This window comes from Python bivittatus, unplaced genomic scaffold (genome assembly GCF_059951505.1).
Source record: "Python bivittatus isolate LINGU-HERP-01145 unplaced genomic scaffold, Pbiv_v1 ctg000480_np1212, whole genome shotgun sequence".
Taxonomy (NCBI): domain Eukaryota; kingdom Metazoa; phylum Chordata; class Lepidosauria; order Squamata; family Pythonidae; genus Python; species Python bivittatus.
Window position 1 is genome coordinate 45,918,974 of NW_028277075.1, and position 22,121 is coordinate 45,941,094.

The window sequence follows — 22,121 nt, forward strand, 5'->3', positions numbered from 1 at the left end:
GGCCATATGTAGTATTTATTCAGAAGTAAAGTGCAGCACATTCAACTGTGGAAATAGTTAATGCAATAGTGGACTCCACTATGCTGGGCGTGTTCAAGCAGAAGCTGGTTAGGTAGGCTTTTGTTATGATTGCTTTAATTTGCATTCATAACAAATTAAACAATTTTTAACAAACAAATCCTACTCTAATACAGAGTCGGAGGTTGCATTTGATAGCCTCAATGGTCCTTCCGTGTTTCTGTGAATCTGTGAATTAAATTAGATTGATATTAGTAGACAATAAAATCAGCTAAATATATATTAAGTGGTATATCTGGGGAAAGAAGGTGTCCTCAGCTAAATATAGACATCTTCTCTTAGCTCCAGTCTGTTGCTATTGGTGCTGCTGCTGCTCGTCCTTTGTGCAGAAGTTCCTATCCATTTCTCTTGCGTGACATTCCAAGCTCCATAAAATAGTTTTCAGTTTGCACACATATCAAAATATTCAGTAAAAAAATTAGAGCGGCCTTTCTAGAAGTCCTCTTGTTAATGCTATTACAACAAATAACCTTAGTTTGGGGTATCCTGTGCAAAAGGCTAACCACTCTCATTGTTGATAGATACTATCTGCTTCTCTGATTCGTTGGAGAAAATGACAGTCGAGTTCATAATTGAGTGAGTTACTCGTTCTTTGATGTTTTAGCGTTATGGGAATGAGATACAGACTGGTACTGCATCAGTCATGCCTACGTATCCTGTAGAGGGGAACTGGAAAAGTTTCCTGTCGTGAGGCCTCAGAAGTATAATTCATTTTTGCACATTTTCTGATGCTTCTGTGTCTGGCGCACATCAGCCTTGTGTGCCAGTGTGTAGGCCTCACACCTTATTCATAGCAACACAATGCTTCATGAAGGGTTTCTTCTTTTCTTTTGTTTGAAACTGTTTCTTAGTTGAAAATACAGACAACCAACAATATATAGTTAATGTTTTTTATCTTCAAATAGGGTTGCACATAATGCCTGTCTTCTCTTTCTGTTACACCACCAATTCCTTTATGTCCTTCCTTCAGACCCAACAGCTGAATATTTATGATGGAATGGAATTATGAAGGCCAGGCTCAGGGAGAAAAACATTTTCTTAGCTCGCCGGAGGAGCGTGGGAGATACAAGAGGATGAGACTGGCACCTCCCTGAGGAATTCACAATGTTGTGGCTGGCTGACTTAGGAACTGGGGTTTCAGTCTGGGAAGATTCTTGCTAGAGGTTGTAGCTAATAAACATAGCTGAACTGAATTTGCATTGTCTCTTGGAGTTCCTTGGGCTAGGCCTGACAATATTAAAGAGTAATATGATTCATAAACATCTTCTGGACTTACATGATTAAATATCGTCTTGCCTGATTTTAAAGCGTACAGTGGTAACATCAGTTCCACACATGACTGGGATTTATTTTCTAGATGAAGTACACTGTACAATTATTATTAAACTACGGATATGCTATCTTGCCTCCCTTTTCATGTCTTTTTCATTTCTTCTCTAGAGAGTCATCAGAGCTAATGAACAGAAACACTGCTCTTGCCCCCAAATTAATCAGGCCTTTTGTGGAACTATTCTAGAGTATTATTTACAAATTAGAGAAGTGTAGCATGTAGTTTCTTTTATTATTACAATGTTAAACTGCCCAGTTCTGGACCCTTTTAAAAGATATATCTGGAAAAGTAATGGCATTTAGTGATCATTGTAACCTAGAGGAAACATGCTTACAATGGGAAAATGTTTATTTATTTAACATTACTTATGGCCCATCCCGATTCTAGAGAACAACCAATCCACATTACAATAAAAGCATCATCAAAAAGCAACACCAAACTCAAGATGGGCACCCACAACCAATCAACTGGGTCAAAGGTCTTGTGAAATAGAACTTGGAGTTGTTTCTGAAACATCAGCAAAGTACCCTATGAAGTAGTATCTCTCTGGATGACCATACTGAACAGACAGATCTGGCTCTGTTGAGATGTTGCCCGATGTATCCTAGCACTGTACTAATTAGGGCTTCACAAGTCATGATGAGCCCTTTGAATTGGGTTTGGAAGCCTGCTGGCAGCTAATGCAATAGCTTTAATATAAATATAATTCCATACTGATGGGGTTGTCCTGCCAGGAATCTGGCTGCTGCATTTTGTACCAGCTGTAGCTTCTAGATCATTTCCAAAGGCAGCTCCACTTAGAGTATTGCAGTAGTCCAATGGGGTGATGGTCAAGAAGTGAGTTACTGACTTAGGGCATCCTGGTCCAGGTAGGGTTGCAACTGGCACACCAGACAAATCTGGGCAAAGTCCCCCTAGCCATGGCTTCCACTCGCTGCTTTATCAGGAGCCAAGAGTCCATGGGAACTTCTAAGTGAAGGACCATCTACTTTGGGAGGAATATGACCTCATCTAGGGCTGTTTTTATTGGAATGACCAGAACTAGCAACCCCATCTTGATAGGATTTAGTCTGACCCTGTTTCACTCCATCCTGATCCAGCTATTATGAAGTGTCACTGTTTTTCATTCCATAATGAGCACACAATTAACCCTTATTTGGAAAAGGGACAAAATGGGAAAAGGAAAAAAGTAACAAAGAGATTATCTCCTTCCCCTCCTCCTCCTCCTCCTCCTCCTCCTCCTCCTCACAGTCAGCCAGTTGTTTAGAAGATGATGATGATGATGATGATGATGATGATGATGATGATGATTCCAGCCTTTCTATTGATAGGGCACTCAGGACAGCATAAATAAATAAATACACATCATTATATCTGATAAAACCAGATTAAAGTCACATTAACTTATTCGAACTGGGTGTGAATTGAAGAGTTTTAAAAGCTTGAGAGTATCATAGGAGAACTCTTCTCCTTAGGAAAACAGACTAGATTAATAAGTTGAATTATTTTAGGCATAGCGGTAACAGAGTTTCTATCATCACACTCAGTGTTTGTTTCTTGAGTTGGACATATGACACTGACTAATGCTAGGACTAGTCCTAGTTTCCATAGTTGCAGTCTCTTACATGTCCTCTCCTATAGAGATAATCCATTTTATATCATTTATATTGGTAGTGCTGAGTTATTGTGGGGCATGTTTTTATTCTGCAGTAGCTATTTTACTTTCATGTGTCAAATTAGGGTAAAATAAGGCTTTGGTTAGTCTTCTTTCTTCCTCCTAAAAGCAAGACCACTTATATGTTCTGTTGATGGACTATCCTATTTATGGTGTAGAGAGTTTTGAAGAGCTTTTGATTTATTTTTATTCAATAATGCTCATAATGGTATAGTCTGAGAAGCTACCTAATTTTTTTTAAATAACCTACTTTAAGGGTGTCCAAGTCCAAGATTGTCAAAGTGACATCCATTGTTCTTATCTGTGCTGGAGAATGTTCAGCACAGATATTCAGCCTTCTTATGGAGAAAATAACAGAATAGGGAAAATAATATGGCTCTCTGTTTTAGCTGCCATTAAGGCTTAAAGCTGCAACATGACTGGCAAAAGATATATATTTTTTGATGCAGCATCTTGGTCAGTATACTCAATGCTAAAAATTTAAGACCATGACAAGTTTTAAAATTAAGATCTGAGCACTAACAATAATAATAGGGTTAAGATGATACTTCCCCATTAGTGATTTATTGGTAATATGAAAGTTCTCCTGACTTCACTGAAAGGAGGGGGTCTTTTGGGCTGATCAAACAGGTATGTCCATATCTAAAGAGAAAGACCTGGCTTCAGTGATTCCTATAGGCTAAACTATTCCAATGTTCTATTCATGAGATGGTCCTTGAAGGTAATCCAGAAACTGCAACTGGCTCAGAGTGCAAAAGCACAAGTCTCTCATTTTTACTCTATTGCAACTGCTTCTCTGCTTGCTGATTGCCTTCTGAGCCCACTTCAAAGGGTTCCCAATGGAGTATAAAGTTGATCTGGTTTTCCAAGCCATTTAGAGGACATGAAGCCCATCCAACCCTTTTGGGTCATCAATGAGGCATTTTTTACAGGTTCTCCCACAGATATATTTGACATCAACAATCCATTCATTTTTCTCCTTTGTGAGGCCAATATTGTGAGTCACCCTCTGGGGGAGATGGGCAGCATACAAATTGAATGAATGAATGAATGAATGAATGAATGAATGAATGAATGAATGAACAAATTGCTACAAGAATTGAAGCAGGCCCTTTTCCCCTCTCCCTTTGCTGAAATTTAGGAGGATGTTCAGAAGATACTTATTTCCCTAGAACTTTTAATAACAAGAAAGGAGACATGAATCTAGTAGGTTTGGCTATCTTTGAGGAGGCAAGATCCCAGGGACAAAATCTGGGTTGCCTGCCCAGGATTGGATACGAACAATGAGTTTGACAGGATTATACAGGATCAGGCCTTTACACTCCTCAGCAGTTGAAAAATGTGAATTCTGTTCTTCAAACATTTTAAGTTTCCTTCCTCTTTTCCCTCCTTTTGCTAATTTAGATGCTCCACAACAAACACGTAATGGTTCGTGTAGGAGGAGGATGGGAGACATTTGCAGGATACTTGCTGAAGCATGACCCCTGCCGAATGCTGCAGATATCTCGGGTGGATGGGAAAACATCCCCCATCCAGAACAAGTCTCCAACCATCAAGGACATGAATCCAGACAGCTACCTGGTTGTTTCTGCTCATTACAAAACCAAAAAAGAGATTAAGTGAAATTGTCTTCTCATTTCACTGGGGACTTGGTATATGTAGACCCACGCTATTCTTCATGTGTAGTCAAATTAGTTGATGCTTTGAAAGGACTTCTGGATTTACATGCAGACTGGAAATGGCAACCCATTTCATGGATTGTTGAACTGTAGAACTATTTATTTCTAGTACTGTACCTTTTCATAGCAAGTTACTCTTGGTAGGTTAATTACTAAAACCAGATTTTTAAAACAGACATATTTTTAGCCTAATCATTACTCTATGAATGTACTCTTAGGATGACTAAAACAATATGGCTCATGTTAAAGTAATAAAATGGGACAAATTTGTATGAAAAAACAGTAGGTATAATTTCATTCATTTCCCACAGCAAAGAGTTATATGCAGCTCAGTAGGAGAAAAAAAAAAAAAGGGAGGGGAGAATAATGTAATGGGAAAAACATCTGTCTCAGGCATTGGAGAGTTACTATCATAATGGACAATGCCAGAGAAATACATTCTGATAGGTTCACATATTATGCTAAACGAAAAATGGCTCCTTGTTTATGAATTATCGTGTGTCACTCTAACCATTGCTGTTTGTAAACCATGGTTTATGGCTTAACATTTAACATATGTGAACAACCATTGTAATTTCCTCAACAAATCAAGACTGATCACTACAGTTCAGCTGTATAAATCAAATTGGTGAGTTCATTCCATGCTTCCAGGCTGACTCATGTATGGAAAGGAGCTGATCTACACGCACATTCTTTTTATGAGCTTATTAAATGAATGGGATATCTTTTGGGGAAAATATATATATACCTGCATCAGGCAGACCCATATCTATAAGTAATTGCTGGGTCAACATGATAGCCCATCTACCATATGGAATTAAAAGGAAATAATAGAAATTTTCTGCAAACTGGTGGCAAATACTTGTTTTTAATTTGTTTTGTTTATTCATATCAGAAAGTAGCTTATGCTGTTAAGTTAGTGAACGACTTCTGTCCCGGCATGTCTCAAATAATATCAATATTTCTGGAGGCTCTAAAGTAGAATGACAAGCCTCATCTCTGCCCCATTTCGCCCATAGCCATCCAAGGAACCGGTTCATCCAAATAACAACTTCACTTTACTCAATAGCCAATACCAATGATACAGTAAAAAAAGCAAGAGCAATTCCCAGAAAGCCAGGATTAATGCAGTAGATGAGCCGCAAGTTAACATTTTTATTTTAACTACATTGACAGTTACAAGGAATAGGTAAGAGCACCTTAGAAATGTTGAGCATTTAGAACCATCAGATGTTTTGGAATTACATCTGTGAAAAATGATTGGGAATGGTCTTAAATTACCAGTCTAAACAGAAGTTCATTCAGGATTGCTTTTCATATTAAACCTCAAATATGTATAGACCGTTGACCCTGTGGGATACTCTCTGCCTCTGAATTCCATTATATTTGATCATATTGGAAAAAAATGAAAATGTGTGCATTCTCTGTAGATAAATGAGAAGGGGATTACTGTACACATCTCCATGATATATGCAAATGCTGGGGTTTGGTTTATAAGTTTTGCTAATTTTCCTTGACTATACTTGATAACCTTGTGCCTTGCTAGGGAAAAAAAAAATCATTGTTCAATAATTATTTGAATGATGACTGTATAAATTTGAGCTGAAACCACATGGTGCATTAGAAATAAACAAATACTTAAAAAAAACTTCTAAGAATTCTTTTTTTCATTGCTACATTGCAAATGAATGAGCAGAAGCTAGTGTAATAAATTTATTTGAATTGTGCAATCATTTAGAAACTAAGTCTCCAAAAGTGATTGCTCTATCCATAAGAATAGCCACTGATGTAACACAACTTTTTAGTCACTATTGCTCCAATTCAGTTAAGAGCCCGAGGAACGTAGAGCTCAGCACTGGCAGGAGTTGCATTTAGTTTTTCATTGGGCTTATCTACAGGGTTGCTTTTGTCTGCCTCGGAGCTGGGCGTGGATTTCCCAACACATAAGGAAAACACAAGAATTGCTTGTGGAAGCTGGTCTCCCTCACAACCAAAATAGCACTGCAGAGCCTGGCAACTAGACAGAAGGGGATGGCACCACAGCTGCCCTGGCAGACCATTTGGAGCCAATCAGATCGCTAAGCCCAACGATGTCATCTTAAGCTGCTGCCACCATGTGCCATTCTATGTCCACGTGGAATGTCTTGTGTTGGCATAACGTGGAAACGACCACTTCCACACTGGAGCCTTTAATCCATCTTTGTGCTGCCTTGGCAGTGGGCAGATGGTGTGGTAGAGACAACATCATGAGAATGTGTCCCCAACAAATGGTAAGTGGGATACCTGTGTTGGGGCAAGGAGGCTACACAGAAGGGCTCAATAACAGGCGATGGTCCAGGAACAAAAAACAGAGAATCTGTTGAATGTACATATGAAGTCAGCTGCCTTAGGACATTTTAGAGCAGAAGTAGACAATTATTTCTAGGATAGAGGCTGCAACTCAACCTTCCCAAATGGGGAAAGGCCCAAAGGAGAGCTGACAATATGATGATCTCATCACTGGCTTTAAGGGTGGAAACAAATTTTACCTCACATACACCTCATATAACTTTTTTTTTTTTTTACCAAAATTATGCAACCAAAATTAGCGCGCTCACTAGGATAATTTCAGGATGCTTTGAAGACTGTAAATGAAAGGGCTTGCAGCATATGGCCTTCAAATTCTCATCTGTATTTTAGAGTAACTACATAAAGGCATCTGCTTGCAACCAATAACTAAGTTATATGTTTGGTCAAACACTAGAGATCCTGCAGACTGATACTAAGCATTCATGTTGTCAGGGCAGTAGATGTTAGAGCCAATTTACTGCTTGGGGAAGATTTCTCAGGCAAAAATGGTCTGAGAAGTGGTCATTTGCTCTTTAAAATGTTGACAATCTACTGGGAAAAAATGGGGGAGAGGAGATAGATAGCACACTGCTCTTATAACAGCTTTTGCTTAAATGCTGTGCATGTAAATCCCCCTTAGGAGAGTGGGGAGATTTAAATCAGGCCAATTATATTTAATTATAATACCTGAATTTTAATTCAGCCTTATTTTAGTGTAAGTTGCTCTTGTAACTGAATCTGAAGGCTCCTCCTTTTGAATTGAAGCCTCTCATACAATTGATGGAAAGTATAAATAGCATAATTATCACCAAGGCAGATTCCTGAACTTTTTTTATTGTAGGGAAAAAAAATCTGACTCAAATCCCTTTGGTTTGCAAAGACTTGGGGGACTATGGTAAGTTCACAGAGAAGCCTCCACCATCCTATCATTCTACAGCTATGAGTACTAGCTGGGAATTCTTGGAATCCCCATTTCAGATTGAGAGGGAAGCAGTTTTCAAACCTCATTGCCAGATGCTTCTAAGAATTCCACAGTACAATATGGTAGACCCTCATCAGTCAGGCTGAGCTTCCATCCAGCAGGAGAGTTCTTAGCCTTTCAATTCAGAAGGAAGGTGCTTTTGATCTTCCCAACCAGACCAGATACACTGAACTTAAATCAATTCAAGACACAGGTTGGTCTTGTATGAAGGAAGGTTGTAAAGGAGAATTTCCTTTCTAATTCCAATAAAGCCAAATCTCTAGATATAAATGGCAGCGGGAAAGGAGGAAGAGAGGAAAAAAACAAGGGGAAGCAATAATCATACACAGAGAATTTCAAGTAAAATCAATAGGCAGCTTAGCTAAACTGCTTCTGCCTGCTTGCCTGAGATCTTGGTTACATGGTCACAGAGTATGGCAAAGAGTGGTTGGAGAGGGATCATCTACACTTTCCACTTGGAGGCTCATAGGGAGCCTTCCATATTTCCCTTTTCTCTCCCCCCTCCCCTTCAGCGTTTAACTCCGTTTTATATGTATTTGAAAACCAGTTGTTTTGCACTGACTGCTGTTTTGTTCAGTGAAGGACAATGGACCATTGATCATCTCCACCATCTAGCCAGCAAATGAGAAATTATCTAGAACAGTGTTCTTCAATCCTGACCACTTTAAGATGGGTGGACTTCAACTCCCAGAATTCCCCCCGCTGATCTAGAAGCTACATATATATCTATATCTTTCTAATGATTTTAATGAAAATATATAAGCACACTCCAGTTTCCTTAGTTGTGTCTGTATCTAAGTGAGATTACATAGTGAAGAAGGATGAATTCCACCTATTCAGCTGAATTCCACCTATTCAGACTGCTCAGCAATTTACCAAATGCTTTGGGGAAACTGTTGTGCCATTGCAAACTAAAGGTTTGTCACAACCTTTCAACTCTCTGGAATGTATTGGCTTAGATAAGCCAAGGAACATAGTTAAGCAGCCATGCACCAACAGATGTGTTTACAAATAACTCTCAATCTTCACAAACCCCTTTACCAAAAGTTGTCAAATATGATAAAAATATGGAACCACAAACAACTCTATTCTCAAAATGGCACTTTAATTATTGTTTGCACCATCTTCCTGAGGGATCCTCTGCATAATTAAAAAATCTAGATGATTTAATTCTGTTACTGGTACATTGGTATTACATTAACAAAAGCAGTAAAAGAGAATGGTACAAATGCCCAATTATCATCAGACTTTAATAGATTATACTTTATTAATGCAATAACACTACAATGAGCAAAGATGAAAGTGGGCATCAAATAATTTATTAGCTCAACCAAGGGAAAACAGTACTGCTAATAAATGAACAAGGTTATTAGAACCCAGTAACTCGAAACGAAGTCAAAAATTTAAAATAGTGCTATTATTATATAGGACTTTGTAGCACTTGTAGAAATAAATTGGAAAAGGTGCATTTGCGCACAGGAGTGTGAATCTAGCATCTGCCTGCAAATCTTTAAAGGAGCCACATCTATTCCTAAGATCCCTAGCTGTCCTCAGCAGCTCCCTCACAATCCTGAGAAATGATTGGACTGCTTTAAAGAGCTACAGGCAGAGACCATGTTAATAATCCCATGAACTCAAAGCACCTTTTGGAAATTTAATCGAAGCGCTGCCCACCCCTACTACTTTATGGCAATAAAATATGAGTCCCTGCATTCCAATTAAAATTTTTTAATCACTTAATACTGTATTTATGTGCACAAACGAGAAAAGGGAAAGCATAGTCTCTGTTAGGTAAAGGGCTGTGAATATTTCAAGATTTTTTTTAAAAAAACTTTTACTAGATTTTAATAGACTAGAAAACAACATACTTTACTGAAGTTTAACTTAACAGGATATTGGGAACTTTGAAGCTTCCAAATGATTTGCATCACATTTTAAGTGGGAAAGTTTATTATTAGCTAAGTTCTTTTCAAATAGTCATTATTTTGTCACGGTTGTCTGGGATGGAAAGGGGAAGAAACAGAAAAAAAAAAGTTCATTTGGACATTTTATTCTCTCACATGTATACCCATATATACAATACTTGTCATTACTTTTAAATATATTTTCTGAAGCATTTTTTTTTTAAAAAGCAAAATCTATAATGTTGGGAATAAGTAAGAAGCAACCATCTTTATTTCTGATACAAGGCAAGATAAACTGCATATTCATTTCTCTCATAAAAGTCAATACTACTTCTTGGTTAAAATTCAGGATGCATGAATTTTCCCTATATTAGTCTGGAAGTTCAACTGATTTACCCTTTCTTTCCACATCACTTCCAGATCAGCTCCAAAGGATCCTATGGGAGAACAATCACATAAATATATTTATATTTACCCTGGTATGTTAATATGAATTACATTTTAAACATATGTTTACACTGGATGTAACTGCAGAATAATGTCTTTGAACCAGTTTTCAAGGATTATCAAGCTAATTTTTATAAAGGAATTTCATCACAAAGTAGTAGGATCATATAGCTCTCCTTTTATGAGTTTTCCTTCCAAACAAGTGGTAAAGCAGAACACCTATATGTAGTTCTTTCACTTGTTAAAAAAAATAAGAGTCCTGTATTTTGGCCTGTATGTTTGTAAACCCTGCACATAGCATAACGTGTAAAACTAAGACACAAGGGTAGGGATTTTTCAATCATGGCAATGTAGCTGTTAAATGTGTAACCAGTAGAAGGCACTAAAGCTTTGATTCTGAAGTTCTTCCTCTTAAAATAAGCCTGTTGGTTTCAGCCATTTAATCCAGGGTAACAGATTCAAGGATTGTGGGCTGGATTGAACTGAAGCATACAAGTGTAACATGGGTGAGATGGGAACAAGCTTAACGAAGGGCATTTTGAAAGCAGAATTGTTCCCTACGATCACGAAGGCATGAAAATATCATCTGCTTACACAAACAATTCCCACAATTCACCCCTCCAGTACATTTAGACATGCAAAGTTAGACAATATGGCAACACAACTAGGAAGTGATTGGTTTGGGGCATCTTTGCTGGGTATTGTGAAGTTTTGTTTATCCTTAGTGCACGTATGTCATCTACCCTGCTACAATGGCCAAATATTGCTGCATCTTCAGAGGCACACAGCAAAAGCCAAACAATTAACAAGTTTAATTCAGCTGCAGCAACTGGCAAGTTATTGGCAGGACAAAGTTTCACCCTTCTTCATTCAGGAGCTGCTTGGTAAGTTATCCAACTTGCCACTAAAAGTAAAAACACATAAAAGAGAGAGTATTAGCTACTTTTTAGTGCAAGAACGTTACTCAATTTCTTACATGCACAACCTAACCTTGTTTTATTCCACCCGCACCCTGCTTTGTGGGCCACTTTTAGAATATGCAAAATCTTCTTTTATACTGTATAGTATTTTGTAAAATTTGTGATACCTAATAAGGGTGTTTGTTTCCTTTTGTATTTGAGTTTTATTGTATTCCAAATAACAATTCTGGTCTATGAGTATATGTAAAGGAAACAAATATATATAGTGTGAATCCATCTGTGTGAATCCATTGCACCCATATCCTGACGTCAGCCTATCAGTCTTCAGCTTTAAATGGAATTCCTATCCAAACAGGATGGAAGCGCTCCAGAACTGTCCCTTCATCCACTCCTCCCATTGTCACCGTTTCTCTTCAGGCAGTCTCACATGCAATGAGTCTATACACAAAGAGAAAGCTTGTACACTGTTATGTGTGAAGAATTTGTACTGCGGTCATATGTGTGAAGATTTTGTACTGAACACATGGATCTGGGCAGAACTCAAGACTGTAGAGTGATATTGACAAGAGAATTGCTCAAACCTTCATATGCTGTGAACATGGGACTGAATGTGTGAACAAGGCTGAAGGGATCTGCCCAAGCAATTTCAACTGTCTTGCCAAAATCCTAAAGTACTTATCCTAAAGTTTCAATAAACAGAAGAGGCATAAAGTGACTGATATCAAGCCAGGTGCATAAACAGGTTTTATGAAATACTGAGAAACAACCAGAAGAAAGAGCTTTTGTCTTCACACCCTGACTGTGAGACTGGCAACTAGAGGAAACAGTATGCTGGACAAGCTTGGCCTTTGATCTGATCCAGCCAGGTTTGATTCTTCACTTCTTACCCTTAGATTGCCTCCTTCTGGTCCATGGCTTTCAGTTTCAAGACGTTTCTCCATTTCTTCTTGTTTTCGTTTCTTTTGTTCCACAGAAGAGAGGTTCTTAATACCACGAGATGCAGCCTTTGGGGGGGGGGGGAAATGGGGGACAACAGGTACATTACATCCCTACTTTTTTACCAGCAATACAATCACAGCAAAGTAAATTTACTAAATTAATTTTATTTCGTATAAAACTCTAATAAAACTGTATTATTTTTGTGTAACCTTGCTTAGAGGTGTGATAATATATGACTGTAAAAGCATGGGTTTCAACCAAAAAAAATCCTATAGAAAAAAAAAATGTTTTTTGGAAGCTTTTGGACCAGTTCTTCCTTTTTCCTCCAGAAGTGGGCAGGGGCCAGAAAGCATAGTTTGAAGCCTACTTGGGAAGCAAATTTCAGTTGGGTTTTAATTCCCTCATAGATGGCTGTTCTTATTTATAAAGTATGGGTGAGAAAATATCCTATTCAAATGTTCTTCCTTTCATAAGTAGTCACTATATAAATATAGGCAGCTATATTTATATTAAATAAATATTATAACTATATTTATATTATATTTAATATAATATATTATATTATTATATTTATATAAACTATATTTATATTATAACTATATTTATAAATATTATAACTATATTTATATAGGCAGCTATATAAATACGATAGATAGATAGATAGATAGATAGATAGATAGATAGATAGATAGATAGATAGATAGATAGATAGATGGATGGATGGATGGATGGATGGATGGATGGATGGATGGATGGATGGATGGATGGATGGACGGACGGACGGACAGACAGACAGACAGACAGACAGACAGACAGGCTTGTTGCTCTTCATCAGCAGCCCATCAGTCACAACTGTCCTACAGAATGCCCTAAACATTCTCTATTACCATTCACATTTTCTATAATGCGGATGTTTTTTAAAAAGAGTAACTGACTGGAATTCGGCAACTGCTCTAAGCAATGGCAAATCTTCTCTTTCCACTGAAGAATGGAAAAAATTAACAACACCCGCTGTACTTCCATACCAAAAAAGAAAAATTGGCATTGCCTCCTAGCTGTCGCTTCTGTCTGCAGTTATTTCTGTTCTATAGGATGGAACCTACTTATTCAAGTGTAGCATAGAACAGAAGAGGATAACAAACATTTTTCTTGTTTCAAAAGAAGGGGTCAAGGGCCTGTAACCATGAAGAGGACTAGGCAGATATCTACATTTTCTTTGCCTTACCTAAATTTACAAGATTTTTAAAAGACTAGATAGGCTTCCCCCTACTTTGGGGGATAATCCCCATCTCCCATTCCTTATTTTTTAAGCTCACCACAGACCCGCTATTCTCTGCCACCACATATCATGTAAGAAAGTACCCTTAAACACGTTAAATTCACAGAAGAGGCAGGAAATACCATGCAGAAATTAAGTTTTTAAAACATTCTTCTTGTACTTTAACCTGAAATTTTTCAGTGTGCGTCAGGGAACACTTGAAGCAGCTGTCTTATTAGTATTTATTTTTTCCCTGATCTTGTATGCTTTTCCTGATCTTGTGCCAAAACTAAATGTGCGATCTCAAAAAACGTAACTGTGCTTTTGGCATTATTTTGCAGGTTCTCTCCTATGTTGCAAACAGGGTTTTCGTGGTGGTGGTGGCAATGAGGGATTTGTGCCAGCAAAATGTATAGCAGGTGGTAGTGAGGACACAAACAAGAGGCATCCCACAGCAAAGAATGGATTGTCTCAAGTGATGAGGCATTTGTAAGTGCTATCTTTTTGGTCAACATTCATATGATAGGGCAAACCTTTGGCATTGCCTTTGAAAGAACACAAATCTATTAAGGATCTTGAACTTTGGTATTTTCTGCCTAATTTAAGTCAGTGGTACCTGCACCTCTAATCTCGAGATTCCCAGTACACTCTCTCTGTACTCACTGGAATAATGAATACTAGTTACTTGTGTTACCACATCTTGTGCATCTTTAACAACATCATGATGTTTGGATTGTTTTAGACCTAAGAGCCTGTTAATCTACCAGTCCTGCTCTATAAATCACTGCAAACAGCTCCCCTAACAACCTTGCAAACATTCTCTCGTTGCTTCTTACTATTCCTATCTTTGGTCTTACTACATTTCTCATTTTTAAGCACTGGGTGCTTAGTTTTTTGACAAACCCCACTGCAATAGCATAATGATGGCCAGTTTCCACATTCTTAAAAGATGCTATTTCCAGGAAAGATCCTTCTATTGTTTACATTCATTATGCAAGAAGTTTTTTTTTTTAATATATTGCTGTTCCAAATATCCAATTACCTCCATTTGTCTTTTTTCTGCTGCTTCCGCAAGTTGCTGCCTTCTAATTTCCTAAAGAAAATACATAAAATAATTACAAAGGTATTTCACATCACCTATACAGAGATTAAAGATGGGTCTTTCTAAGGTTTTTCCAAATACATTAGAACATTTCAAAATCCTAGAAATGAGTTTTGTTTTTTTTTTAAATGCCAATTCTACTCATGATTTTGAATGTTGCCAATGGGAGTTGCCAGGGAGAAATCCTTAGTCACCCAAGCATAAGCATGTTCAGTGGAAGAAACTTTCCCTCTGCCATGGAGAAAAAAGTTTTTCGATCTCTTTGAGACTGTTTCACTGACTGCAGAAAAGTCCAACCTAAAAGCAATGTTTTTTTCCCTTGTGCATTTTCATTTTCTCTTCCATGGGGAGATGATATTATCTAATTTTGCTATGCAATTCCAGGAGCAAACAATATTTAGCAGATGACTGATAAAATTACCATTATTTTCAATCAGCTAAAACATTGCTTAGTATAACAGTCTTACTGTGGCCAAGGGGCCACAGGGGAGCAGAAAGAATGAATAATCCCTTAACATAATTATTCCTAAGTAATTTTATTTGGTTCAATAAAAAAAGAAAAGAAGAAAAAGAAGGGCCCCACTTTTATCTGTATGTATACATATCAAACAAAGATGTGAACAACTCTTCAGTCTGATATCCTGGAGAGAAAATGCTATTCCCAAAACACCAAGGAATCAATGAGGTCTTGATTCCTCACTGAGGAATGCTACTTCAGCAAATTCATCTGTTCATCTGTCAGGAGTAAGAATCACCCGCTGAAAATAAACTTGGATTCAATCATACAGCTTCATTATAGGTTACATATGTGGCATATGGTTTTTAGTGGCCTGGCCTGGCTATTGTTCTGCTGGTATGAGCCAGCACATGAGTGAGTGTCACAAGAGCTGATGAGCTGACCTGGCTGCTAGCCAGGGCTGGCATGGAGAGATGTCAAAGCAGCAGTCCCATTGGTCCAGCCTGGTATATAGGTATTGGGGACTAGAGCCTTGGGGGGACACCCACCTCAATTGCTGGGGGACATGCTGCTGATCTAACTAAAAATTGAAGGGAGAGGGAGAGAAGGAGAGGAGAGAAAAAGTCTGTGCCCAGAGTTAACAGAGTGCCTGGAGAGAAAAGTTGGAGAGAAAAGTTAAGTGTGCAGAGCAGTTGTCAGTTCATAGTTGGGGAGAAGAAAGGTCCAAGGGTGGCTTCTCAAGATCCCAGAGGGGAAGGAAGAGATCGGCTATTGGTGGAGAAGCTTGGGTCTCTGAGGAAGGCCTGGGCAGAAGATCCTGAGAGAGGTTCTTCTCTCAATGGAGAAGCAGTAGGTATTCAGCTGAGCAGGACTAAATCAAGCTGTGCTGAGCACACCACAGTAAATTGCAGTCCAGCCCACTCCTTTATTTTCACTCTCTCTTTTGTCAAGAAATGGAGAAAGGAGATGGAGAGATAAAAGAGAATAGTCTCTAGGAGGAATATACTGGAATACTCCTCTAGTTCAAAAGGAACTCCATCATACTGTGACAGCTAACATTAAAAATATGTTGCCAATAACCATTAAAAAAAAATCACTATTTTCTGTGACTGTCATAATCTATTTTCCAATACACTTAAATACAAAGGTTAAATTTTCAAGTGGAGCTTGAACTCTGATATCTTAACGAACATACGAGTACAGTTTTATCAACAATAATATAGAAGTGGTTTGCCTCTGCCTTCATTTGGAATGTTTTTAAACCTACCAGTCTAGCCTATAACCTAAGGTTTTCTGATGGCCTTCCACCCATATACTAACCAAATCAGATTTGCTTAATTTTTCAAGATCAGCCACAATTAGCTAAGTACTGCCTTACATGTATAGCCAGATACAGATAAGGGTACAGTGGTATGCAAATGTTTAAGTACCTCTGTCCAAATTGTATGTTTCAATGAATTGCTAAGTGCACAGAAGCTGACATAACCTCTATATGGAACAAAATTAAGCATAACATTTTTCTGCAAGTTTCGAAGCATACCTACTATTTATGTATAATTGTTTCCAGTTTCACAATAAGGAAACATTTACTGTGACAGCTGCAAAACTGTGGACCATTTAGTCAATACCTTGTAATACCACCTTTGGCAGAAATAATACTTTTCAAATACTTCCTGTAGTCAGATAAAAATCATTCCATTCTTGTTTTGGGTTTTTTCCCCCCATTGTTTCTTGCAGAACTTTTCCAGTTCAGAAATATTCTTATATCTCTTTGCATGTACTGCATTTTGAGATCTCCTCACAGGTTTTCAGTAATATTCAAGTCTGGGAACTGTGAAGGTCATTGCAAAACTTTTTATATTTCTTTCCTGTAAGTATTTCATGGCTGATTGAAGATATATTTTTGACCATTGTTTTGTTGAAATATCCAATCTCTTTTCAGCTTCAACTTCATTGTGGGACATTAACTTGGAGACCAGGGAAATTGTCAGCACTGCCCCCAGACTGGTCAGATCTGCCAAACAGAACCCAGATAACCTGCTGAAAAATTCAGTTGATGCTTGAGTCATTCATAGATCCACAGTATCGCACTGCTTATACAATAAGGATCAGCACAGGAGAGTTGTCAGATTTACCTTGGGGTGAATGTTGTTCCAGAGGGCAGAGGCAACAAAAAGGATACAGTCTGAAGCATGCTAACTCAGTTGGAATTTATCAGATGGGCCAAGACAACTGGAGACCGAAAACCTTGCAAATATTCAGGCCTTATGCTATGTAGGGCTTTAAATTGGTTGGATCCCTACAGCAGCTCTTTTGTGAATAGGCTCACACCATTTTGTGAGAGAGCCCACAGGATGTTCTCCAACATATGTGACCACTGGCCCCTAAAGCTTTGGACCCTGGGCATTAAAGGAAAATGAGTTACTTGGCTCCTCTGAAATAAATAAGGTATTACGTGAGGACCTTCCAGTAAGCTGGAAGCAGAGCACACAGTTGCATTAACTTTCCTTGAACGCCACGTGACTATCTGGCATCTCATAAGTTTCAATGGAAAGTAAACCTAGTAATGCTATGCATGCCAACTTTGGAGCAAACTCCAGTCATAGAAAACGAGGGATTTGCTTTTGCTTGTGGGTAAGTTTTTATTTTCATTAAGTCTCCATCAAAGCCAGCTGCACACACCAGAGTATTCTCATGCCACCCAAAACACTTCATAAGGAGTGACATTCCTACCCAGGGCTCTTCCTTTATAAATATGACTAAGTGTACCAAACATACTACGCACGTAGCCAAGCAATTCTCTGACATTCCCAGGAATAAATCAAATGTTTTGAGAGCAAGCAGACCTTTCCCAACAGGGTTTATGCATCCTACATTTTATTTTCCCTTTGGCGTTTCTGAAAGACAGCACCGTCATTACGAGTTCTCTGCGCTTATGTGCCATGGATCACTGGCACTGCAATTTTGGACCTTTGGGTACACACTGTTCTGGCTCTTCCAGTGCATAAAGGCAAGATAAGTAAATCATGCAACAGAAACACTCTTACCTGAGAACAGAACCGGGTGTAATTTACCATGAAGTAAACAGTCCAAATCGGGCTACGAAGCGCATAGTGGTTTTTAGCATTTATTGCAACGGAGTAAGTGAACCCAACAGGGCTCGGTTTTGAACAGACCCGAATAAGACCGTGCTGCCAGTGCTTAAAAGCGGTCCTTTTATATGTAATCTAACAATTAATAGGCAAAGGAGCGAAAAGAGCACCTCAGCGAAGTTTGAGGGGGATTTAAGAGATGTTGCGTGAAGGAGGGTTAAAAAATCGGTCAGGAACAGGGATCGGAAGCCGGGCGCTGCACGACACCTGGGATGGCCCAAAAAAGCCGAAAGGGAAGGAAACCCCAGCCACCACGGAACAAATTGCGGCAGTCCGACCTCGCCCCACTTACTGGGTCCGGCGTCTCCACTACATGGTCGGCGGCTCCCCCCAGGCAAGGTAGGCACAACCCCATCCCGACCCGGCTGCAACAGCCCCGCCGCCTACAGCCGAGCAGCGCCTCCAAGCCGCAGCCCGCCCCGCCCCGCCGTCCTTTGACCAGCGGGCCTCCTCGCACGCGGGCCGCCGCCAGACGGCCTTCCTGCGCGATCCACGGACGGCGCCACCTGCCGCTCCGGAGCCGGCGGGAAGGGGAAAGGGAAGAAGGGGAGGGGGAGGCGCTGGGGTGAGGTCGAGGCCCGGCCGTCGGGGAGCGCAGACCCGCGTCTGCACGAGAGTCGGAGGGCCGAAGGAAAGGAGGAAGAGCAAAGCTGGCAGGGGGCGCCGCAGGGTTGAAGTCCTTCTGCCGCGAGGGAGTTGGCGGTCACGCCTGCGGCTGACGGGGCGTCTCCGCTGGCCTTTCTCAGGCCAGAGCAAATGCATCTGTTGAGCGAAGCCGGCAGGCCGACGCTGCGAAGCTCTCCTCCGGCCGCTGAGGGCAGGGAGGGTTGCCACCGTCACCCAGAAGTAAGCCCAAGCGAACCCAATAGGACTTCTTCCTTCTGAGTGGGCGGTGGGGGGGTTCTTTGGGCTGGCTTGCTGGGCGCTGCTCTCATTGCCCGGTTGATTTAAGGAAGGTATCAGTGGAGTCCCCTGATACCCCCTGCCAGTAAGAAAGACAACCATCAGCCCCTCTCCAGAAGGGAAGGTGGCAAATTCTGACAGATGCTGAGACGCTCCCCTTTTAATCTGGGTAGACCTGTATTCCCCCTCGGATCATGCGCTCCTTTATCAGGGAGAGCGCTTTCGGATCAGAGCCTGATTTGCTAGGGAGCAGGGAGGGTGGCCTGCCTGGTAAGGCAGACGACGGGCAGGCCACCCTCCCTGCTCCCTAGCAAATCAGGCTCTGGGCAGCACCCATCTCCTACGGAGCAGAGGCAGTGCTTGACCCCTGTGGAGGAGCTGCCCAATAATGTCCGCCCGGCTGAGATCAGGAGCTGCAGCATTAGCTAATCTAATTCCCTTAAACCAGCCTTGTAACACATATCTCAACCTGCTGGCAAGCCTAATGGAAGATGCAGAAGCAGTTCTTTATCCTCCTCTTCTCAAATGGCATGGAGACCTCAGATGGTATAGAGAGCTAGCCCTCCCCTGCTCTTCCCAGTGGCAAGAGAAAGGGGGGAGGGAGGCACAGGAGCTGGTCAGTTCTCTTTGTAAAGCAGCAGGTTGAAATATGTGTTACAGGGCTGGTGAGCCCACTTGGGGAGAAGTGGGGAAGAGGGTTGATCTTTACCTGCCAGTTCTTTGATATCACCTACCTCTCACCAGTCAGAACACATCTCACCTCTTGTTTCATCCTGTGCTTCTCATGTGCATCTGCTAACTTATCAGCTGTTTATTTTTGATTTTGGGATGCAGGATACCAGTCTTCCAAAAGATTGATGTTCCCTTAAACACACACACACACACACACGCACACACACAAATATACAACTTGGCTGACAGAGGATGCACAGGATGAAGCAGGAGGGTGAGATGCTTATGGCCATCTCTCCATGCTGGGTCTCTGGTATACCCCATTCTCTGGCAATTGTGCAACTGTGTGTTTGTGAGTTCTTTTGCTGTCATTTTTCGGATCCTGCAGATTACTTCATGAGATCAGAGAAAGCCACTTCCCTTCTCCTGCTCTTCTCCCTTTCCTACTTTTCTTGCCATTCCTCCAAGCCTTGGCAACCAGAAAATCTGCTGCCAGGTGTCAGGAAGAGTGAGAAGAGACAGTTCTTTGGCACAGAAGGAGATCCTGATTAGAAAGAACCAGATTCCCCCACTGTTCCTAGTAGGATGGCTCTGGAAAACAGGGCCCAGATACCAGAAGGGAGGGGCATATCAGTGGCAGCCTCAGGTGGCCAATAGACCTGTGGCATCACAAGCATTGTTATGGATGGAGACATGGCAGATTATTTGTATAGCAAGATTTGTGCAGGAGAAGAGAGAGAACTACTTCTAAATTCAGATGTTTGCTCCCTCCATAGTAGGCTGAGAATGAGACAGAACAGATGTGAGGACATCTACCAAATGGCTGGACTACTGCAATATAATTTGCTTGGATCTGCCTTTAAAGACTATTCAGAAACCTTCATTGGTACAGAATGCAGCCCATGTCCTGGCAGGGGAAACTCAACAGCATTTCTATAGTCTTTGCAGTGGTTATCCATGTGTTTCTGATACAATTCAAGGTGCTTATTTATTATTTGTGGTTTGGGACCGGGTTACCTTCAAGACTTCCTATCCAGGTAGAATTGTCCATCTATGGAACTGAGTTTTGAAGGCAGGCTGTGTTTCCCCAACCCCTCTGAAGCTCAGCAGGTGGGAAGAAGGAATCTTGACTTCTCTGGGGCTGCCTCCAGAGAATCCCTTATCCTCCAATGTAAAGATGGCTGTCTCCTTGTTAACATTTAGGAGGGAGGTGAAAACAATCCTCTTTCACCAGGCTTTTGGATCTTACATTGGGGAATGCCACTGGCATGTATTATGTTGTTGTTACTGGGTTGTATTACATATATGTAAACTGTTCAAAGGCTTATGACTGGGGAAGTAGAAAGCATATAAAATAAAATAGAACTTTGTATATTGATTAGCAGGGTGTGAGGATGAACCTTTGGGCTACGACTAATGACATGGAGCAAACATGACCATGGAGCTTTCCACAATGTTGACTGCTAGTTGAGTAAGTCTCTCTCTCACACACGGGGGGGGGGGGGGGCAGGGGGCATGTGGGTAAAATGAGTCTCTCTCTCTCTCTAACATTGGGGGTAAAAAAAGTCAAGATGGTGGGCACAGCCATGCAATTTAAACCCCACCCCTTGTTAGCATGCATCATGACATAAGTCAAAAAGGGCAGGCCTTTGATTACATCTTTACTTTTTTTACCCTTCCCTGCAGTAGCCCTATGGTGTTGGTATGTATCTCCCTTTAGACATCGATCAATCAATCAATCGATAGATGTGTGTGTGTGTGTGTGTGTGTGTGTGTTATGATCAACTAATTTTACTATATTTCCAGTGGAGAAGCTATTAAAAGGACTCTTTTTTTTAGCAAGCTCTCCTTAGCCCTGGTTAACACTTTACTCATTTAGAAATAAAAAGTGGTGGTTCGCTCCCTTCTTAAAAGTTTATCCTTGGACCTTATGGTTTTAGATAACTTCCATCCAACCTTTTTCAGGAAGGTTGTCAAGAGGGCGGTGGGCTCCTAGCGACGCAGGGCCATGGATGAAGCTTATTATCTAGAGTTATCTTTTCAGTCAGAATTCAGGCTTGCTGTAGTACTGAGACAACATTGCTTGCACTTGTGGATGACCTCTGTAGGGCTCAGGATGGGGATGGTATATCCATCCTGGTCCTTCTGGATCTTTCAGCAGCTCTTGATACCATTGACGATGGTACCCTACTGTGCCGGCTCCAGGGTTTGGGAGTGGGGGGCACTGTTTTACAGTGATTCTTCTCCTTCCTCTGTGGCTGGTAGCAGTCAGTGTTGGTAGGAGGGGAGAGGTCT

General features: G+C 40.5%; 2 protein-coding genes and 1 long non-coding RNA gene across 11 annotated transcripts in view; 2 read left to right on the top strand and 1 right to left on the bottom strand.

Annotated features, from left to right (window-relative positions):
* The window catches only part of GAS2 (growth arrest specific 2), a 130,084-nt gene extending 123,710 nt beyond the window's left edge, over window positions 1-6,374 (top strand). For both annotated transcript variants that reach the window (XM_088145086.1, XM_088145087.1), the window contains one exon: window positions 4,488-6,374. In XM_088145086.1, coding sequence (XP_088001212.1) covers window positions 4,488-4,706 — 219 coding nt within the window. In that variant the 3' untranslated portion in view covers window positions 4,707-6,374. The remainder of the gene's footprint in view (window positions 1-4,487) is intronic.
* A 2,793-nt stretch (window positions 6,375-9,167) lies between these two features.
* On the bottom strand, window positions 9,168-18,792 carry SVIP (small VCP interacting protein). Its single transcript, XM_007437493.3, has 4 exons — window positions 18,544-18,792; window positions 14,583-14,633; window positions 12,231-12,347; window positions 9,168-11,327 (listed from the first exon to the last, which is right to left on the bottom strand). Exons 1-4 carry the CDS (start codon window positions 18,604-18,606, stop codon window positions 11,313-11,315), a joined length of 246 nt encoding a protein of 81 aa, XP_007437555.1. The 5' UTR covers window positions 18,607-18,792; the 3' UTR covers window positions 9,168-11,312.
* Window positions 18,752-22,121, top strand: part of LOC112541787 (uncharacterized) — a 163,704-nt gene continuing 160,334 nt past the window's right edge. For 4 of the 8 annotated variants that reach the window (XR_015797045.1, XR_015797048.1, XR_015797047.1 and 1 more), the window contains exons 1-2: window positions 18,752-19,097; window positions 21,209-21,297. This is a non-coding gene — a long non-coding RNA (uncharacterized LOC112541787). The remainder of the gene's footprint in view (window positions 19,098-21,208; window positions 21,298-22,121) is intronic. The other 4 variants (XR_015797046.1, XR_015797044.1, XR_015797043.1 and 1 more) reach the window with 3 other exon arrangements.